The sequence below is a fragment of the Poromitra crassiceps genome (genome assembly GCF_964638095.1).
Source record: "Poromitra crassiceps genome assembly, chromosome: 7".
Lineage (NCBI taxonomy): Eukaryota > Metazoa > Chordata > Actinopteri > Beryciformes > Melamphaidae > Poromitra > Poromitra crassiceps.
This window is the reverse complement of record NC_139628.1, coordinates 40,682,226-40,704,132: the sequence shown is the minus strand read 5'-3', so window position 1 is coordinate 40,704,132 and position 21,907 is coordinate 40,682,226. Positions and strand designations below refer to the sequence as shown.

Below are 21,907 nucleotides of genomic sequence, written 5' to 3'. Positions count from 1 at the left end.
TAAAAAAATGAAAATCGTAAAATCGTTTTTTTTTTTTCTTTTTTTTAATTTTCACTTTAACTAGGGTAAGTACGTTACGCGGGGCGGCTCTCTCTCATGTACGCATGCTGCTACTTGTGTAAAGTCTCTCTAGAGGCTGTGATACTGGCTACTAAAAACAGCAGCACAATGGACTTATTTCAACACCTCCGACCAAAAAGCAGCTTGTTGCACTGCAGGCTGTAGCCTACAAGATAACGATTGCCACAACACACTCACGCGCGCACACGAACACAGACATTATCACCGGACGATGAAACGTTGCCAGTTCACATAATAACAAAACAACACGTGAGGCCACCGAGTACTGATAGATTGGCTGTATTCATGGCTGCCTCAGCTGACTCACCTGTCCCTGTGTGTCTGAATTTCCCCCTAACTGCTATCGCAGTTCCACGCATTCCTGTTGTGACTTTGTGTTATTCTAGTACAGATATAACTCCGAGCACGGGTGGTCGCTTAGACACTAATATAATTATCTCACGGAGGAACACGCAAATCCACCAGTGTCAAGTTAGCAAGCAACAGCCAGGAAGTTAAGCATAGCAGCGGCAAGCTAAAACAGGAAGTTGAGTTGTTCTACCTTCAGAGTAAAAGCGTAAATTGTCAATTATGGAAAAAAGGGGGGAAAAGAGCTCTGCAGGGCAACAAATGTTTAGAGAAGTATAATAGTATAATAAATCGAAATCGAAATCGAAAATCGAGTTTTGAGAGAAAAAAATCGTCAATTTTAGTTTTAGGCAAAATCGCACAGCCCTAATGGAAGCAGGAGCTTTGGTATTTGGATTGTTTCCGCCAGATAACAGGATTTCTCCTCAGACAGGCCTGGAACCAATCAGCTGAGCTGACAGGCCTGGAACCAATCAGCTGACAGGCCTGGAACCAATCAGCTGGCAGCTTGAAAAGAAATACGAGGGATCAGCCGAGCAGCATTTTGGTAAACAAACCGTGTCACTGGGTGGCAACGGCAATGGAACCCTATGGAGCCCAAGTGGCGCGAGGTGTGAGTGTCTGACTCTAGCCGGCTAACTCTGTTTACACTTTAAAAACTGCGACAGTTCACACAACTTGCATATATTATACATCAAACTCTTGAGCTACTTCTGCGCTCACTCAGAATGTCAAAATATAAGCGATGTGATGTATAGTGTTTGAGATATTAACGTTTGTTTGGCATAACTCATACAGTACTATTAACTGCCACGGGGTTCTGCATTTCTGGGTGGCAAATGACGTCACGCTGATTCGTCCTATAGCTGCCTGCCTACATCCAAACCTTTCTGGAATGTGAGCTGCGTTTGATGGTCTGGTGAAGACACTTTTTAAATTCAATAACAAAGATCAAAACCCAATCATTTTACACAGGCAGAAAAAGGCCGCCCTGCCGTCTGCACCGAGGGCTGCACCGCGGCTGGCGAGCAGCTCGGCAAAAATGTGACGCAGCTGATCTTGTGATCATGTGACTCGACGCAGCGACACGCCAACAGCGCAAGTCTAATGTAGTTGGGGCGATAACAGGAGAGAGTGAAAGCTATCATTACCAAGTATATGCACTACATGTACATTCTCTGCTTGGGCGAACTTCACTTCTAGTCATTGAAATCCGAGTGAAATCACACAATTGACTGATTTTGCTGGGGACTCACTCACCTGCGACGCCCTCGTCAAGCTGCCCTCCGAATATAAGGGTCTGAATATAAGGGTCTCGCTGCGGTCGGCAAGGCTCCAAGAAACACCTATGCTGAAAACTATCTAGCAATGTAGATGGTCAACTGTACTGAACTACTAAACATAGAAAATAGTGGCTCCTAGGGGTGAATGTGTGTAACAGTGCGAGTATGAAGCAGAGTGGTGCTGAAACGGAGTGTTAAAAAAGTACTTTGACGTACGACAAATTACAGCAGACTATTTTTACGTTGATTCTGGTTCTTGTTGGTATACTGTCTACCTCCATGGCCATAAGATATGCCTGTGTATCGTGGCCTTTACACACGCGTGCGCGCACACACACACACACACACACACACACACACACACACTCAGACTCACACACCTGGAGGCGGTCCACCATACTTCCTCTGGCCATTCTCCTGCACCATGCTGTAGCCTGTCTTCTCCATCAGGGCCAGCAGAGCCACGTCGCTGGGGTACAGCTCCAGGCCAGGTACGGCCGGGGTGACTTCACAGTCTGAATCCATGCCGTCACAATCTGCCCACATTGTCAGGGTAAACATGTGTTTATGTTAACATGCTCTCCACTGTCCCACTGTCACAACCTGCCCACATTGTCAGGGTAAACATGTGTTTATGTTAACATGCTCTCCACTGTCACAATCTACCCACACTGTCAGGGTAAACATGTGTTTATGTTAACATGCTCTCCACTGTCACAATCTACCCACACTGTCAGGGTAAACATGTGTTTATGTTAACATGCTCATCACTGTCACAACCTGCCCCCACTGTCAGGGTAAACATGTGTTTATGTTAACATGCTCTCCACTGTCACAATCTACCCACACTGTCAGGGTAAACATGTGTTTATGTTAACATACTCTCCACTGTCACAATCTGCCCACATTGTCATACCTTCTCAGACACACATTTCCAACGTCACCAATGCGCAAATATCTGCTTTCAATCAAGCTAACACACTGAACATTAAAACACTGAACATTAAAAAACACTATGGCAGGACACAACTATATATCTATCATCTATAACTAACGTTACTCTTTGCTGGATCTTTATGGTTGACCAACGTTTGGTTTGCTGTAAAACATGAACTCAAATGTAAGCCTGTACTGTATGTATGTTATCATTATGCACTTATAGTGCAAATGGGATAACATCACGCAAGTAAAAGCTAGTAATTATCGGGGGTAAAGAAAGCAATTGTTTCATCACGATTGATCCAAATGGATCCTGCGCCGTTTATTACCATTTTGTCCAAAAGCAACCCCATAATGTTAGCTAACGTTATAATAGCCTCAACGCCAGACTCATGGCGTTGAGTGAGGCCTAACATTATAACGTTGACGTCATCCTAATCCTATAACTGTAAATAGAGTAGCGGTATGCTTATGTTGTCTAGAGTGACGTTATAAAGTTCAATCAAACCGTTTATCGTTTTTCTGATGAACTCTTTCTGGTAGTCTGGGGACCCTGGGGCCCAGTCGTGGAAGTCCCCGGGCCTCACGAGTACAGCACCGGTGAGATAAACGTGACCACGGCGGGAAGCTAGCATAGCATCTCCCGTTGGCTGCACGAGCTAACACCAGGCTAACAGCGGTACATTCACGTTAGTTCGTCGAGATCGGGGGGAAACGTATTTCTAGGTCACTTCTGTTGTATCACAACGAAAACAATATCGAGTCTGCCTTGATTTCACCGGTCGGCAACACACGCTTTCTCTGTAGTAGGTCTACAGTACTTACTTACTCTGTAGTGTCAGTGTCAGCATCGAAGTTTCCCTCAGCGAATCTCTCGCTCAAATCGCCTAGAATCTTTTTCCCCCTTTTTGCTTTGTTGGTGTCTTGTCACGTCTTCACATGAGCTGTCGAGATTATGATTGACAGCAGGGTGATTCCCATTGTTGAGCCAATCAGCACGTTCAACTAGGACACGGAGGGCGGGGTAATATTGCCCTTGTGGAAAAAATGTGTTTCATTTAGGCCTACATGAATTCAATGATTCAATTAAATTTACCATTATAAATACATCTCCAGATGGATGTTTGTTATGTATCAAAATACTAAAGTAATTATTAAAAAGTGGATGTTTATGTATGTTTATGTTTCCAAATGATAAATAAAAACAAAAAATGATTATGTTTTTGCTATAATAATTTAAATCAAACATGTATAAGTCTCTCTATAGCTTTTTGAAATCTATCAAATGTTTTAAAGTATTGTTTGATTGTTGCATTTTGTAAGTTTGCTTTGGAAAAGTACAATATATTTTATTATTATTATTATATTGTTGTTATAGCATAGAATAATTCTTAATCCAGTAAATTACTTAATACAGTAAATCACACACGTGTGTGTGTGTGTGTGTGTGTGTGTGTGTGTGTGTGTGTGTGTGTGTGTGTGTGTGTGTGTGTGTGTGTGTGTGTGTGTGTGTGTGTGTGTGTGTGTGTGTGTGTGTGTGTGTGTGTGTGTGTGTGTGTGTGTGTGTGTTAAATCTTAAGAGGCCGTCCAGATGAGGAAGGCCAGCAAGACAGCCAGCAGGGCAGGGCAGGTGGACAGAGGACAAGACACGGAGGAGAAGACACGCCCCAACACCGCCGTCGCCTTGGCAACGCGTCGACTCAGCACCAGCTTCCTCACTGTCTTACAGATGGAGAGAGAGAGGAGAGATCTTCTTTTAATCACTGTCTCCCGCATTGAATAGCTAATTGAAGACAACTCACTGTCTGCGATGCATTTCCTCAAGTGAAGTCCCAATTGGGCTCAGGTCTTTTTTATGTTGCTTTTACTGGGTTTTTATTCGGTAATCCAATCTGGAGCAGTTTATTAGGCTACCATTGTGACTTCTGTGTCACTCTATGGCGTGGAAAATTCATTTAATAGATTCATAGGACTAGATTGTAACATCTAGTCCTATAAGCATTCTTAATCACAAAGCTAAATCAAGCCCGTTAGAACAGACAGAATAGGGGAAGCTAGGCATTTTTACCTTCAAAATAGTATTTTATAACTGGGTAAATAAAAATCAGGGTCGTCGACTCACTACGTGTTAAAATTGACTTTAGTTGTCTGTGTTCTATATGTCTTCTGTGTAACTATTTCGGATCACACACACAAAAAACGTTGCAACATGCATCAATAAGACTATTAGTTTATTTAATTACCATTATTGTGAAGGTTTTAACCAGAAGTTCCAATGTTATTCTGGCTCATTTGACGCTTTTGCGGCTTCAGTCGGATACACTTTACTGCATGCTGCCCCCGTTCTTTTAATACATCCATGCATGCTGCAGAGCTCTCTCTAGTAGTAGTATGCGGAGCGCAGCGATACAACTACGTAAGTTACGTAACTAGAATACGTACGGTACAGACCGGTACAGACGCACACGTGTCGTCACGAACCAGGAAGCGAGCGTAGAGGACTGATAGAAGAATTCACAACAAACGGAGCGCGGCCAACCAGCGTTGACAGCTGCGTTAACTGACTGTACTGGAACACGCCGTTTGTCTGTCTGTTACCGAGGCGAGGGAGGACGGCCATGTCTCGGAAACCCAAAGAGGAGTATTACCGCTTTTTCACGGTCACCGAGCCGCGCACGCACGAGAAGGGACACACCGAGTACAAAGTGACAGCAAGGGTTGGTTCGATATCTCTCTCTCTCTCTCTCTCTCTCTCTCTCTCTCTCTCTCTCTCTCTCTCTCTCTCTCCTCTCCTCTCTCTCTCTCTCTCTCTCTCTCTCTCCCCCTCTCTCTCTCTCTCAATTCAATTCAAAGGGGCTTTATTGGCATGAGAAACATACGTATACATTGCCAAAGCAAGTGTCAAATGAAAACAAAAACACTGTCTGTCTCTTTCCCTCTTTCTAATGCCTCCCTTTCTCTCTGTTTATTTCTCTGTTTTAGTAACGTTAACCCAATAGTATGTGGTGTTATGCTAAATTTCTGTTTCTCCCTCTGTGTGATTAAGCTAATTATCTTTTGACTTGCCCACATGTTTTGTTTATTATCATGTTGCACCCACCTGTTGTAACAAGTTCTACTCTTGTCAGATTTTTTAATCAGAAGTCATTGAGTTAGACTTGTTATTTACTGAAATTCCATCAGTCGGTTGGTCATAACAAGATAGACAGACAGACAGACAGACAGGCAGACAAGGTCTCTTTTATTATGAAGTACTGGGGCAGGGTGAGGACCCATGGGAAGCAGAGAGAACTTGTGATTCGATTCATGAGCCCTAGCACCCCCATGACCAGACTATACCCCGTGGTCTGGACACACACACACACACACACACACACACACACACACACACACACACACACACACACACACACACACACACACACACACACACACACACACACACACACACACTCTCTCTCTATCAAAGGGGATCACTTATTCATGCTATTGCTGGGGGATTATAAACCTAATTTCTGCCTTAATTCTTTGATGAACTCACATTCCTTGTCTTTCCTCTCCCCTCTGTCCCGTTTATCTGTCAATTCAAATACATTTCAAACAGCTTCACTGGCTTCGATATAAGATAACACTTCTCAAAGCAGCAGACGTTTCTTTTGAAATGAAGCCAGTCTGGTCTGAGAGTGAGAAGTACTGAACCTGCTCTGTCCTCTCTGGTTTATAGTTTGTGTCAAAGCGCCGCCCAGAAGATGTGAAGGAGGTGGCTGTGTGGAGGAGGTTTTCAGAGCTGAAGAAACTGCACGGGGAGCTGGCCTACACACACAGGAACCTGTTCAGAAGACAGGAGGACTTCCCTCCCTTCCCCCCCGCACAGCTCTTTGGTATAAAAAATCTCTCTCTCACACACACACACACACACACACACACACACACACACACACACACACACACACACACACACATCCTGCGGTCTCTTTTGGTCATCAATAGCTCGTATTGCCTTACTGAATTAGAGTTACTTGATTGTTTGAGTTATTCCATTAGCTCCTCATCATTCTCTCCCTCTCTCTCTCTCTCTCTCTCTCTCACACGCTCTCATGTGGTCCCCAAACAAATCTCACAGCATTGTAAAATTTAGCAAGCATGTAAAATATAATGCTACACTATAGCAAGACTGTCTGAACAAAGTGAGCCACATTGACAAAAGAATCTTTCAAAGATCCGCAATCCAAAAAAAAACTCCCTTTCCTCCCTTTGTTTTTGTAGATTTTTATGTATTTATTTATTTTAATAAGTAGGACTTAAAAGAGCCACAACTACCCATAAAGGAGCCACATGTGGCTCTAGAGCCTCGGGTTGAGTATCACTGTAAACACATTGGCTTGGATGTACTGCCTTTTTTCTCCCCTCTGACTGCACGACAGACAGGTAGGATGATTCCAACAGCCTCTGACTGACAGGGGCTCAAAACTCGGGGATAACAAACGTTTTATTCATCGGTCATTGAAATTTGCATCCAGAAAAATCGGATCAAACAATATGTCAACAATATGGCGCCGTCTGGGGTTATCGAATAAGGTCTATAGCGACCTTTTCCCAAAATACTGCTGCTGGTTCTGTGCTGTTGGTATTTGGTATGTGCTGGCTGCAGTGCGCTACAGGAGCATCAATTGACATGTGTAAAATGAGGCGCGTCAGTTAATGCTTTCAGTGCATTTGTGATGAAACGGCCCTGCTTCCCAACCCCTGCTGTGGCGCACCGCTCAGATGCGCTGCGCTCAAAGTTCAAATTATTTAAACTTTGACCGACTTACCGCGGACCTTTCTTCGCTCTACCTCGCAGTGAGAGAAAAGAAGATTGCTTATCATGTGAAGGCAGCTTAAAACCCGAATGTAGGCTGTGTGATTGCGAGAATAAATAGGTTTTGAGTCTAAAGTTGACGATTTCAACAGAATTCACTTTCCTGATTGTAAGAGGTAGCTGGTTCTAGAGATAGCGAGCTCGGTAGGTGAACGCTCTACTGCCCGCTAATTTTTTTCATGGGTCCATCTCTCTCTGTTTCAGGCAGGTTTGACCTCTCTCTCTCTGTCTCTCTGTTTCAGGCAAGTTTGACCTCTCTCTCCCTGTCTCTCTGTTTCAGGCAAGTTTGACCTCTCTCTCTCTCCCTGTCTCTCTGTTTCAGGCAAGTTTGACCTCTCTCTCCCTGTCTCTCTGTTTCAGGCAGGTTTGACCTCTCTCTCTCTGTCTCTCTGTTTCAGGCAAGTTTGACCTCTCTCTCTCTGTCTCTCTGTTTCAGGCAAGTTTGACCTCTCTCTCCCTGTCTCTCTGTTTCAGGCAAGTTTGACCTCTCTCTCCCTGTCTCTCTGTTTCAGGCAAGTTTGACCTCTCCCTGTCTCTCTGTTTCAGGCAGGTTTGACCTCTCTCTCTCTGTCTCTCTGTTTTAGGCAAGTTTGACCTCTCTCTCCCTGTCTCTCTGTTTCAGGCAAGTTTGACCTCTCTCTCCCTGTCTCTCTGTTTCAGGCAGGTTTGATGAGGCTGTGATAGAGGAGAGGAGGAAGGCTGCTGAGGCCATGCTTCTGTTCACCACCAACATACCTGCACTCTACAATAGCCCACAGCTCAAAGACTTCTTCAGAGTGAGATACTCTAGATTTCATAATTAATAAAGACACATCAGCAGGGACACATCTGCCAGTCATACATTCATAAAGACAAAGTCTACTTGACCCGAGTGCTGCCATTTGTACTGTGGACCACCAGATTATTTTAGATAGGTTAACCCATTGATACCTGATGCAGCATTTGTGTGTGTATCCCTTTAAGACCTTAAGGTCTTCGCACCCAAATGAGGGATATACACGCAAATGCTGCATCAGGTATCAATGGGTTAAGGGAGCAAGTTGGCCTGTCTGGAATTGTTTTTAACAATTATTTTAGTTGTTCCAAAAAGCAGAATAAAAACATTTGGTGATGCTGCTTTCAGTCATTATGCGCATCCAAGCTGCTGGAACAGCCTTCAGAAGATCTGAGAGGAGCTAAAACATTGATATTTTTAAACATAATCTAAAAACTCAGCTTTTCAGTCTGTATTTTATGTAGTGTTCTATAATTTTATGGCTTTAGTATTCATACTTATTTTATTTATTATCATTCTTATTTTTTTGTCTTGTTTTATCAACATTTTAATGTAATGTTGAGCATGACTATTCTATTTTTATCGCAATTTTTATTCCTTGTATTATATTTTATTAATTTGACTATTATCTTTTTGATTTATTTGTATTATTACTTATCTTTTATTACCTTAACTGCTCACCTTTTATTGTTTTAACTTGTTTTAGGTGTGCATCATCAATCAATTATTCGTATTAGGCCTACTATTATTATTATTATTTTGTCAGTTGCTTGTAAAGCACTTTGAAATGCATGTGATTTGTTGGAAAGGTGCTATATAAATAAACATTGATTGATTGATTGATTGATTGATTGATTGATTAAAAGAAATTGCCAATTTAGTTGAAAATCGAAAATCTCATCATGATCTGAACCTCTCATCCTCTCATATTTCTGCCTCGCTCCCTCTTGTTCAATTTATCCTACCCTACCTCCCCTCTCTCCCCTCAGGGCGGTGAGGTCGCAAGGCCTCTGGACCCCTCCCCTCTTGCCTCTACCTGCCCTCTGCCCCCGCCTCTCATCCCCCTCCCCGAGCGGAGGGCGTCGGACTGCGAGCCCGCGGAGGAGGAGGAGGGGACAGAGGCGCCCACCTTACCCCAGGACCTGGGCTCCAACCTGGGCTTGGAGCTGGGGGAGCCGGAGGTGGCGGCTGAGGCCTACAGAGATTTAGGAGGCTCTCCGACAGACGAGGAGCGAGAGGAGCTGAGCGATGCAGATCTGGAGGACAGAGGTACACAGTGGGGAAAGCATAGAGGTAGAATGGAAATGGAAAGGATGGCTTCTGGCGTGATGCAAAGATGTCTTTTGATTCACCTAATTTAACTCCATACACGGAACATACAGAAAAATGCAAATGTAAAGTAGGGATCATTGAACAGTAACAGATAATAGTATATTGTGGCAATGACACCGGCCCTCATTTTTATTACAGTGACCAGCACAATAACGGCAACTTCTTGAAAATGTTTAATTTATGTTTTTTGTTTATTTTATTTGAAAAAGAAATTAAACTGACAAATTTAAAGGTACTATTTAATAAAAAAAAATATATAATTATACAAAAGTTTCCCCTCAAAACGATCACTTCTGGCCCATATAATAGTGTGGCAGTGTGTTTATGTTGAGAGATGCTATGCCCTGTGTTTATTCTGGATTTATTGATTAATTAGTGATATGGATCTTAATAACATTGGTACAAGATGACAAGTGGACAGCCGTAGAACAAGCATGCATAGGAAAGGGACATTGTGGGGTATCAAGGTTATGTCCTCTAGCACACTTCAGGGGGCTGTCGTACAGTTTTGACATTGCTATGTTAAGAATGAGGAACTCAGCAATACGGACCCAGAGAGCAGAAGGAACTGAGAAATGATCAGCAAAGTCAGCAGCTTAAATTACCCGTGGGACTCTCCTGCTTGTACCTGCAACAGCATCACAGGCATAATGTTCATGTTGTCGTCGACCACAACATCATCTCTCTGCACCCCGAGGCGAGATATTTATGTTAAAAGTACACCCATCTTATCACAGTCGCACATAGGGGCAGCGAGAAGACCAACCCATCCCGACTAATCGAGACACCCGATTTGCCCTCGGCCTCTGTGCTGTCCTTCCTTTTCACCCTCTCTGTCTTGTCTTTGTCTCTTTGTCCACGTCTTCACCTCCAGTCTTGTCTCCTGACCCGCCGCCAGCCAGAACCCACCAGTCGCAAGAGTCCCAGGAAGAATTCGATTCACTTTTTGACTCTGTGGCAGAAGAGCAAGCCCCGTCCCCCAGGGAGGAAGGTCCGCCCCCACTGTCTGATAACGACTTGGCTATCTTCGATCCCTGCTGCAAACAAGGTGAAAATAAATGCATACTACACATACGTATACACATCAATAAAGTCAGCATATTCCTCTAGAAAACTATGTAAGATCTTGAAATTTGTCACTGTCAAAAAATGATGGCCTTTTGGTGCTGTGGTTTATCGTCCTGTCAGCAGCTTAATTTCCTACTACTGCTGCATATACAGTTATGTATTATATTTGATTGTGCTTATTGTATTCTTACCATTTTTATGTTCAGCCAGCGTTTTCGGATTAGCATTAGAATGCAAAATAAAAGATATTTTCACAGCATGACATTCATTAGGTAACGCTCCACACAGCACCTTAAACCAGTGGTTCTCAAATTTCTTCACATGAAGGACCCCTAAACTGACAAAAATTAGACCACGGACCCCCATTTGATAGGATTTTGTCCCACGGACCCCCATATGATGCTTTTAGATGTTTTATTACAGAAAGTGTATAAAACCATGACCAAAATAGTCATTGTGTTACTTAAAATAAATTACCCCCCTTTTGGCTGGGGACCCCCTGAAACCCCCTCAAGGACCCCTGGGGGTCCCCGGACTCCCATTTGAGAACCACTGCCTTAAACGACTACTTTTATATCCCTTTCTCTGGTGCCTCTTCTCTCTCTATTTCAGATGGATCCAATTCCTCCGGCGATCACTCAGAATTGTTCTCACTGCCGTTAGCCAATCCGGATGGTGGGGAGGCGGACTACTTGAGTCAAGCAGCCAATGAGCTAACAACAGCCATGCAGCAGGAGAAGGAGGGGGAATTCAGTTCGGCTATACTTGGATACAGGACGGCGGTAGATATACTGATTACCGGAGTACAGGGTGAGGAAGACAGAGTTGGTACTCCAGTCCTATTATGTGTTTGCTGATATATTGATCACAGAAGTGCAGCTTAAGAGAGTACGTAAAGTGAGGGATCAATGAAGGGATTATAATTCAATAAAAAATGGCTGTTACACGAACACTCAAACCTTTTTTGTCAAATGTTAAAAAGTTAGGGAAAATAATTATTTTTGTGGTTTGTGGTATATATATATATATATATATATATATATATATATATATATATATATATATTTATTTATTTTACTTTGCAGTTTAGCCAGAAAGTGGAAGCCAAGATTAAATCTGAAATTGTGTAGATTTCATCTTGCAATCAGCAAGTTTTCATGTAATTAGCATACCTATTTTTCATCCCACCTCAATTTGCCATTTTGTGTCGAAAATACAGGAAGTTCAAGTAACACGATATAAAAATCAAGGCCCCTGATCAGTGATTTATGACACAATGTCTATGACATCGTCAGTGATGTCATAAATCCTTCCCTGCAAAGGCTATAGAGAGCCAAAGTCTCCCCCTCTTTCGGTTTAGGCATACGAACCAAGGGATTTAATCCGTTATTCTTTTATCTATAGACATTCTGTAAAATGCTTATAAAAAGTTTTACTTGGTCAGACCAAGCGATTCAGCTATATTTAGAATCAGCACACACACATTCACACAACCCTCGCAATAAAAGTGCAACACACTACATAAACTAGACTTGCGCATGTGAAAATTCTAGTTATCTTGATAACTGTAGTACTTATTGATCACGTTTGCTTTGCAGTACACATCCGGATGTACTGCTAAGATACTATCTCACTGATAAATGGAACACACTGCACAGCAGAGCGAATGTGGTATGTGACCTCGACATAAAATGAACACTAGGCTATTTTGTTCTAGTAGTAGTCGCTGTCCCTCTTATCCAGTGTAAGTCAGTTGTGTGGCTATGTCATAAATCTTTTGCAAATTACAAATGAGTCACTTATTAGTTTGGCCTCCTGTCATGTCTCCTAGTGAGTTGTCAAGAGCTGCCATAGCCAGTTGGTAGCGTGGCCGAGTGGTCTAAGGCGCTGGATTAAGGCTCCAGTCTCTTCGGGGGCGTGGGTTCGAATCCCACCGCTGCCAAGAAGCTTTTCTAGGTCTGTAGGTGAGAGATAAAAGAGAAGTCCCCCACAAATGTTATGTATTATCAGCTAGGCTTTTATCTGTTTTTTAGTCCACAAAACATTTGTCAAACGTGTAGTGAAAAAAGAAATGCTTCCATGCTGCTCATCTGGCTTAATCCAAGTCTCCACAAGCCCTGAAATGCCAAGTTGACTTGAAAATACATCATTTAGACTGTTTTTAGCTGAGATTTTCACTGTAGGCATGTGCTCGGGGAAGAAGAAGGTCTAGTTCTAGAGGGCTACATTGAACTCCACAAATGTTTTGTGTACAAAAAACTTCACCTGCCCTTCCATCGGCATGGGGGTGAGTAGATAGATACTGGCTGAATTTTCATTTTTGGGTGAACCCAAAAATGGAAGTTCAGCGGTAGTGTGGCCGAGTGGTCTAATGTGCTCTAGTCTCTTCGGGGGCGTGGGTTCGAATCCCACCGCAGCCAATAAGGTTTCCCTTTCCTTTACTACACGAAGTGGAACAAACCACGGAGTCACATTTTGACGGTGGGCCACCAGGGGGCGATGACATCACAATTGCTTGAGTGACATCACTGATGACATAATCACAGATGACATCACAATTGCTTGAGCGACGTCACTGATGACATCATCATTGCCATCATCACAATTTTACTTATTAGTTTGTTTGACAATTCAACGACAATTCCATGGTTGCAACATTAGAGTACATGCTCAAAAGAACATCAAGGAACACAAAAAAAGTCACAGGACTTATTTGTATTGTGATCCTTGTGTTGTAGTGAGATTTTGTGGTGTGTGCATGTAGATATTGGAGTATGGCATACCTGCACCACGTACATTGGCATCAAGTGTACAGCCCAAGTAGTTCACAGATGTTTTAACAGTGACATTACATTCATGACTGTTTAATCACTGATGTCGCAATGTCTATGCATAAGTGACATGATCTGTGATTACATCACTGACAATGTCTGACATTCTCAGTGTCAGTCACAAATGACTTACGCGGAGCCATTGTGACATCCTCAGTGATGTCATAAATCCTTTACGCACAGAGCCATCAGTGATTTATCACTCACTGATGACACTGATGACATCTTGACATTATGGGTGACAACACAATTTGTGTGTGATTGTAGAACATACCCCCCCCCCCCGCCCCATTATGATATCATTATAACATCTTCGCTGATATATGACATCACATCACTACAGTAGTGATGCCACTGTTCCTGTTCCTGCGCTGTTGTGTCAATGTCTATGCATACGTCACATCATCGGTGATTTTGGCATCACTAATGGTGTCACAATGTCTTTGACTTCATCAGTGTCTGATGCAATCATCAACAATGACATCACAATTGTGATGATGTCATCAGTGATGTCACTTGAGCAGAGTGACATCACAATTGTGATGATGTCATCAGTGACATCACAATTGCTCGAGTGGCATCACTGCTGGCATCACAATCATTGGTGATATATGACTTTTCCTGAGGTGACGGCACTGCGACCCCTCTCTGTCGGCCACCATGAAACTTATAATTGAAAAGGCTACTACGTATGAAACTTTGATTGAGATGAATAGCGCCACGGATCCCCAGACTGGAGATGAAAAGAATGGTAATGGTCTCAATTCAACTGGAGATTCACTGCCCGGACATACAGAGACTGATAATCTACAACCAAATAAAGACACAGTGTTCTTCAGGGACGGGTTGCGCAGGATCGACTTTGTGCTGTCTTATGTAGATGACAAGGATGGAGGAAAGCAACAGGAACAGAGGAGGGAGTTTGAGGCCAACCTTGCGAAGGCAGGGCTGCAGCTGGAGACAGAGGACAAATCAGGCTCGGTTGACCGCAAGACGTACTATTTGAAGATCCACGCTCCATGGGATGTGCTAGCCAACTGTGCCCATGATTTGAAGATCCACGTTGCATTCAAGGAAAATGACAAACCCCACCACGTTCAGGACGTCCTGCTGGGGGGGCTGTTGCAATCTTTCCGCCTGCCGGAGCACATCAAGCATCCCAACCCTGACTATTTGACTTCCCCCTTTGACAAGGGCAAGATTGACTTTTTCCTAATCAATGACCAGGACACATTCTTCCCACCCTCCACAAGAAACAGAATAGTCTTCTACATCCTCGCTCATTGTCCCTACAAACAGGACAAGAAAGGAATCAAGCAATTAATCAGCAATGGGACCTACACAGCAGCCTTCCCACTTCATGATTGTGGATTGGGGAAAGGAGCAAGAAATGCTCAATGCGAGAGTGAGCGCTTCAATCTGTACAAGTACTGGGGCAAGCCCAGCTTTGCCTGTTTCTTCAGAGAGCAGCCTCTTAACCTCATTAAACAGTATTATGGGGAAAAGATTGGGATCTACTTCGCCTGGCTGGGGTTTTACACAAAGATGTTGGCCTTTGCAGCCGTCATGGGCTTAATATGCTTCATCTATGGAGTGCTTACTTATGATGACAACATAACAAGTAAAGAGGTATGCGATCCCAGCATTGGAGGCACTATCGTCATGTGTCCACTTTGTGATAAAAAGTGCGGCTTTTGGAAGCTCAACTCTACATGTCTCTCATCCTGGCATTCCCATCTGTTTGATAATGAGGCGACGGTATTCTTTGCCATGTTTGTGGGGATTTGGGTGACTCTGTTTCTGGAGCTCTGGAAGCGGCACCAGGCCCGGCTGGAGTACGAGTGGGACTTGGTCAACTTTGAAGAGGAACAGCAGCAGTTTCAGTTGAGACCCGAGTTTGAAATCAAATGCACTCGCAGGAGACTCAACAGCATTACCCAGGAAATGGAGCCATATCTACCCCTCACCAGCAAGTATGCACGCTTCTGTCTGTCTGGAGCCACCATTCTCTTGTGGCTGTGTCTGATAGTGGCCTGTATTATCGGGGTATTAGCCTACAGACTCGCCGTGTTTGCTGCCTTTGCAAGTATCATGAAGGAGAGCCCGACTAAGAAGGTCCAGGTGGTGGGCAACCTCATCACTCCACAGCTGGCAACATCGGTCACTGCCTCCTGCATCAACTTTGTCATCATTATGATCCTCAACTACTACTATGAGAGGGTGGCCATTTGGCTAACTGATTTGGAAATCCCCAAGACCCACCTAGAGTACGAGAACAAGCTGACCACGAAGATGTTCATGTTTCAGTTTGTCAACTACTTCTCCTCTTGCTTCTATCTGGCTTTCTTCAAGGGTAAATTTGTGGGTTACCCTGGCAAATACAAATACATGTTCGGCGAGTGGAGCGGACTGAGAAATGAGGAGTGTGACCCTGCAGGCTGTCTGATGGAGCTGACCATACAGCTAGAGATCATCATGATAGGGCTACAACTGTGGGGGACCATCAAGCAAGCTCTGCTGCCACTGATGCGTAACTGGTGGGGAAGCAGAAAGGGATGGCACCAGCCTGAGAACAGGTGCAGTCGCTGGGAGCAGGACCATGTCCTTCAGAACTTCAGCCAGCTTGGCTTGTTCTATGAATACCTGGAGATGGTGATCCAGTTTGGCTTCATCACTCTATTTGTGGCCTCTTTCCCCCTGGCCCCACTGCTGGCGCTGATCAACAACATTGTGGAGATCAGGGTGGATGCCTGGAAGTTCACCACCCAGTTCAGACGCCCTGTGGCGTTTAAGGCCCGAAACATTGGGGCTTGGTACGAGATCCTCAACGTGGTTGCTATTTTGTCTGTTATCACCAATGCATTCATCATGGCGTTCACATCAGACATGATCCCCCGTATGGTCTACCTGTACGCCTACAGCTCAGATGCCACCATGAAGGGCTACATCAACAACAGCCTGTCAACGTACATCATCTCACAGATCTCCAACTACAGCATGCCGGAGGAAGGGCAGAGCCCCACCTGGTATAACAGCTCTGTCATCACCACCTGCAGATACCGTGACTACCGTTACACACACACCATGCAGTTCTGGCACATCCTGGCAGCTAAAATAGCCTTCATCATTATCATGGAGCACTTGGTCTTTGTGGTGAAGTTCTTTGTGGCGTGGAAGATCCCAGACGTTCCATTGGAGGTGAAGGACCGTATCAAACGGGAACGCGACCTGATCAAGAAGCACCTGCATAACTATGAGATGGAGAAGCTCAAACTCCTGCTGAGTGCTACTTCCATCACGGAACCGAACTCGGAGGTCTGCCCCGACAGGTTCTGCTCTTCAAGAAAGTACAAAGTGTTGTCATAGTGAAGACCTAAGGCATCCATCGTATCAACCATGTCATGCTAGCTTGTTGGGAAGGGGGCTAAATAATGCTCCAAATTTTGGCAAGGGAAAAACTGGCATGGCCATCTTGAAGAGTGACATGAGTGACATCACTCAATATAAAATTGGTGATGTCATCAGTGATGGACAATCTGCCAAGAAGAAGCTTTTCCAGAATTTAAGATGTTGGATTAAATGAATTATGGTGAATAGTCGTCAAAAAAGTATTTCATTGTTTATCAGTTTGTCATAGTACATTATGTGACTGCACCTTCTGATGTGCTTATCTGCAACACAAACAATGGGATGACACAGATCTAAATTAAATGCACAGACATCACATATCTGCCTCATCTGTTGCTGTGCCATAAATCGTACAACTCTAATGGTTTATCTATTATTTCTTTTAACCCTTCCACCACCACCCCTCCCCCCACCCCAGCTTTGGAGGACAAACTTGTTTTTACATTTTGATTTTACAGCTATTCTTTTTACACATTTTGTTCTGAGGTACATTTTGACCTGATACAGTACATGTAGATACAGCATGTACACAGTCTTAATATACACATCCAAATACCCATATTAAATAGACATTTAAAGAATCACACATATCCATACACCCAACATGTACATAGCACAATGGTTATCCTAGGAACCAACAATCAACCCAAGAACCATTCCCCAAGAACATTGCTTGTAACCACCTTTATCTATTCTTAGTTTGGACGTCCTCAGTGTCTTCTCCTTTCCCCCAGCTCAGATCTATTCTGGGAAGGGTAACACTGACGCCTTCTCCCCTCTGAGTTGTTCAAGGGACAGCTGTCAGCTGGTAGCGTGGCCGAGCGGTCTAAGGCGCTGGATTAAGGCTCCAGTCTCTTCGGAGGCGTGGGTTCGAATCCCACCGCTGCCAAGAAGCTTTTCCAGCTCAGACCGGTTTGCCACAGAGTTGGAGATTAAGATTTTAGAAAGACATTTATTTTTATAACTATTTATTGGAAGAATACTTTAGATATATTGCAGTGCAAAGGAAAGAGGGTGAATAGTTGTCAAAAAAGTATTTAATTGGCTGTCAACTCAAGTCAGTACAAAGTTTAGGTCGACACATTTGGCGCTCCAAAGTTAGTTCAAGTTATTATTTCTTTACTGCACCATGCAGTATGAAATATTAAAGTTGCCTAATTCATACAATTTTATACAGCCTGCTGCGTGGCCTCGCCTGCCCTATTGGCGAGTGTGTGTGTGTTGCTCATGTTATTGCATCAGTGATGTCATAGTCTTGCTGGCCAGCCTCCTCTCCCTTCCGTCAGAGGAGTCTGGCACCGCAGGTCTCCATAACTGGGATAAACCCTCCCCTGCTCTACTCTGCTCTCCCATTCGAGCGACTGTTTCAGTGGCAGCCGGATGCTGCTTTACCCTGATGAAGACTCTTTGAGTCGAAACGCGTTGGTATTCCTGTAGAATAAAGGATTTTTAATATAATTCAGAGTGCCTCGGATGTCTTCTTCTGCTGCTTTCAACACCTGGGGAACTTCCTGCAACCACACTGGACAGCTACCTATTTTTTATCTTGTATCTATATATGCCCCATCCTGGAAGAGCACCTGATTTTTACTCTGCTAACCTATATTGATGTCTTCTTGACCCAATGCAGCACTCCCATTTGAATCTTTATAAACCCTCCCCTGCTCTACTCTGCTCTCCCATTCGAGCGACTGTTTCGGTGGCAGCCGGATGTCCGCTCACGGCTTATTACAAACTCTGTCATTGGCTCCGACCATGTCAATCAGAGCAGCTTCCGCTCCCTCCTCCCTGTGTGTCGCTGTAAATAGTGCCCTGCCGCCTCAGTGAAAACAACAACGCTAACTAGCTAGCAAGCTAACGGCAGAAACCTACACGCTAGCTCGTTGCTACATGCTGAAAATGGCAAGTTGGATTGTTTGAAACAATTTTCCAAGGGCACTGCCGCTAAGCGCCACCCATCGCAATCCCACTATGGAGACCTGCGGCGCCAGACTCCTCGGACGGAAGGGAGAGGAGGCTGGCCAGCGAGACTAGTGATGTCACAATGACTCCTTGTGTGTGTGGGTGTGCCATTATGATATCACTGATGACATCATCAATGTGCGTGTGTGTGCCCCCCATGACATCATTGATCAGTCTTGTCACAATGCCTCCTTGTGTGTGTGTGTGTGTGTGTGTGTGTGTGACATCACTGATCAGTCTTGTCACAATGCCTCCTTGTGTGTGTGTGTGTGTGTGCTCCCTTATGACATCACTTTTGACATCACCACTGATGACATCACATCATTAGCTAATTATCCTTATTAAAAAATCTGGCTCCGTCAGGTCACCCGCACGGGTGCCATTTACACACCCTGAAGGTGTCAGCCCGATCGCACATAAAACGGCATAGCTGTGGCTGAACACAGAACTTGAAACAAACAAACAGAGCCCACATACTACATCTTATATATAGATAGAAGCATACAGATTTGTGTCACCACTACCAACGATAACAATGATAATAATCGCTCTCGCTATCTCCCTCTTTCTCTCGCTCCCCTCTCTCTCTCTCCCTCTCAAGGAGATCCAGATCCGGCACGTAGGGAGTCGGTGAAGAGGAGGACCGCCCAGTATCTCAAACATGCTGAGATGTTAGTCGACAGACACTCCTCACCCACACACACTCACACACCTACACACACGCATGCACAGGACCCATAGATAGATGCATACACACACACACACACACACACACACACACACACACACACACACACACACACACACACACACACACACCCACACACACACACACACACACACACACACACACACACACACACAATATAGCTATCTTAGTGAGGACATTTATTGACATAATGCATTCCCTAGCCCCTAGCCCTAACCTTCACCATCACATCTAAATGCCTAACCCTTACCCTTACCCTACTAACCCTTACCTAAACCCAATTCTAACCTAACCATTAAAACCAAGTCTTAACCTTTAAACAGCCCTTTGAAGGTGAGGAAAGTGAGGACCGGCCAAAATGTCCTCACTTTGTTAAAATGTCCTCACTTCCCAGGTATAAAACTCAAATTGGTCCTCACTAAGTTACAGTATAGCTATACAAGCGCACACACACACACTCACACTCACTCACTCTTTCTCTCAGGGTAATGATATACACATAGACACACACTCAAGCAAATGCACAGGTTAGGTTCATAGACACACACACTACAGTAAGTGAGAATACAGGCACATTTGGACCACAATATACAGACTCATTCAGGTACGAAAAAGATATTACACCTGCATACATACTCCCAAACACATACTCTCTCTGTCTGGCTCACACACAAAACACACGCACACAGTTACACGCTAACACTCTAAGACTACAGACTGTGTGTTGTTATTTTAGTCGTTTTTATATCTGAAATATCTGATTTTGAAAACTGCCAACAGTCAGTGTCCTACATACAGTAGAATGCAGTCCCAGTTTGGAGAAATGGAGACTGACTGCGTCAGGCAAGTAGAGCTCTCTGCTGAGTGTGAATGGGGTCACGAGCAAAAATGTAAAAAACGACAGAAAAAATACATAAAATGCTTCCATACTGCTCACCTGGCTCCTAATCCTAGTCTCCACAAGCCCTGAGATGCCAAGTTGACTTGAAAAGATGTAATTTACACCCAGTTTTTAGCTGAAATATAGCCATGCGCAGCTGGCCCCTCACTTCTTCTTCTCATAGCTTGAGCACCTGGCTCCAGTACAGATTTCAGCTAAAAACTGGGTGTAAATTACATCTTTTCAAGTCAACTTGGCATCTCAGGGCTTGTGGAGACTAGGATTAAGTCAGGTGAGCAGTATGGAAGCATTTTATGTATTTTTTCTGTTGTTTTTTACATTTTTGCTCGTGACCCCATTCACACTCAGCAGAGAGCTCTACTTGCCTGACGTGGCTGGTCTCCATTTCTCCAAACTGGGACCGTGCCAGCTGCATTCTACTGCATGTAGTACACTGACTGTCGGCAAGTACCTCATACAACCCCACATCAAAAAATGCGAACTATCCCTTTAATATCCGGAATCTAACTGTAAAAACATTTGCATTGGATGCTGTTGTAACCTTACTGGATTACGTGATTAAAAAGAGCCCTCATCTCTCTCTAGCTCTTTCTCTCGCTGTCTCTCACTCTCTCTTGCTCTTTCTCTCGATTAATCCCTTATATTATACTCCTAAAAAATGTTTTACATGGTTTCTAAATTATGTTGAATAATGTGTATGTAAATTATATCAGTAATTTGCACAAATGTTGGTTTTGTAAATAAACATTTAAGTTAAATCAACAAAATATCAGTTTTCTTGACGTTAGAAAGTGTGGCTTAGTTTGTCCAGAATTGGAATAATTTTACCCACAACCATTTGACCTACAATAAATGCACATTTGTTTGATGACAAATGTTGACATTATACGTACAGGTATGCAGCATATGCCGATAAATGAGAGTGAGGGGTGAGAAAGTCACAATTGTTATAGGTGTGAACAACACAACAGATAAAAACATGCACAAATTCGCAATAGCTGTGACCACATTATGCAGATTTCTGAAATGCAGGATGGCAGGGGCAGCCCACCCTACTCTGCCTCTGGCACCCTGTATTACAAAATCCCCTCCGGCCCCCTTTTAGTCAATTGGCATGGACACAAACACATACCTTCACGCACACACACTTGACCTCCATGCCAAATGTCTTCTGCCCCTGCCATCCTGCATTTAGAAATGTGCATAGCCCCCCACCACCCCCCCACCCGCTCTCTTTTAGCCAATTGGCATCAGCACAAATACACACCTCCACACACACGCACACACACACACACACACACACACACACACACACACACACACACACACACACACACACACACACACACACACACACACACGCACACACACTTGACCTCCGTGCCAAATTTACGCCCTGCCTCTGCCCC

The 21,907-nt window shown here is 44.0% G+C and overlaps 2 protein-coding genes and 1 pseudogene across 3 annotated transcripts in view; 2 read left to right on the top strand and 1 right to left on the bottom strand.

Annotated features, from left to right (window-relative positions):
- The window catches only part of rbm46 (RNA binding motif protein 46), a gene marked incomplete at both ends in the record, with an annotated part of 15,688 nt that extends 13,451 nt beyond the window's left edge, over positions 1 to 2,237 (bottom strand). The window contains one exon of the mRNA XM_083640116.1: positions 2,093 to 2,237. Within this exon, the coding sequence (XP_083496242.1) occupies positions 2,093 to 2,237 (145 nt within the window). The remainder of the gene's footprint in view (positions 1 to 2,092) is intronic.
- A 2,951-nt stretch (positions 2,238 to 5,188) lies between these two features.
- snx15 (sorting nexin 15) lies at positions 5,189 to 21,207 on the top strand. Its single transcript, XM_083639726.1, has 7 exons — positions 5,189 to 5,368; positions 6,376 to 6,532; positions 8,173 to 8,288; positions 9,277 to 9,556; positions 10,494 to 10,667; positions 11,300 to 11,497; positions 19,490 to 21,207. Exons 1-7 carry the CDS (start codon positions 5,270 to 5,272, stop codon positions 19,627 to 19,629), a joined length of 1,164 nt encoding a protein of 387 aa, XP_083495852.1. The 5' UTR covers positions 5,189 to 5,269; the 3' UTR covers positions 19,630 to 21,207.
- LOC310780231 (anoctamin-5 pseudogene) lies at positions 14,227 to 16,884 on the top strand (annotated as a pseudogene). The gene has a single exon. The product of its transcript is annotated as an anoctamin-5 pseudogene (transcript).
- Positions 21,208 to 21,907: the final 700 nt, after the last annotated feature.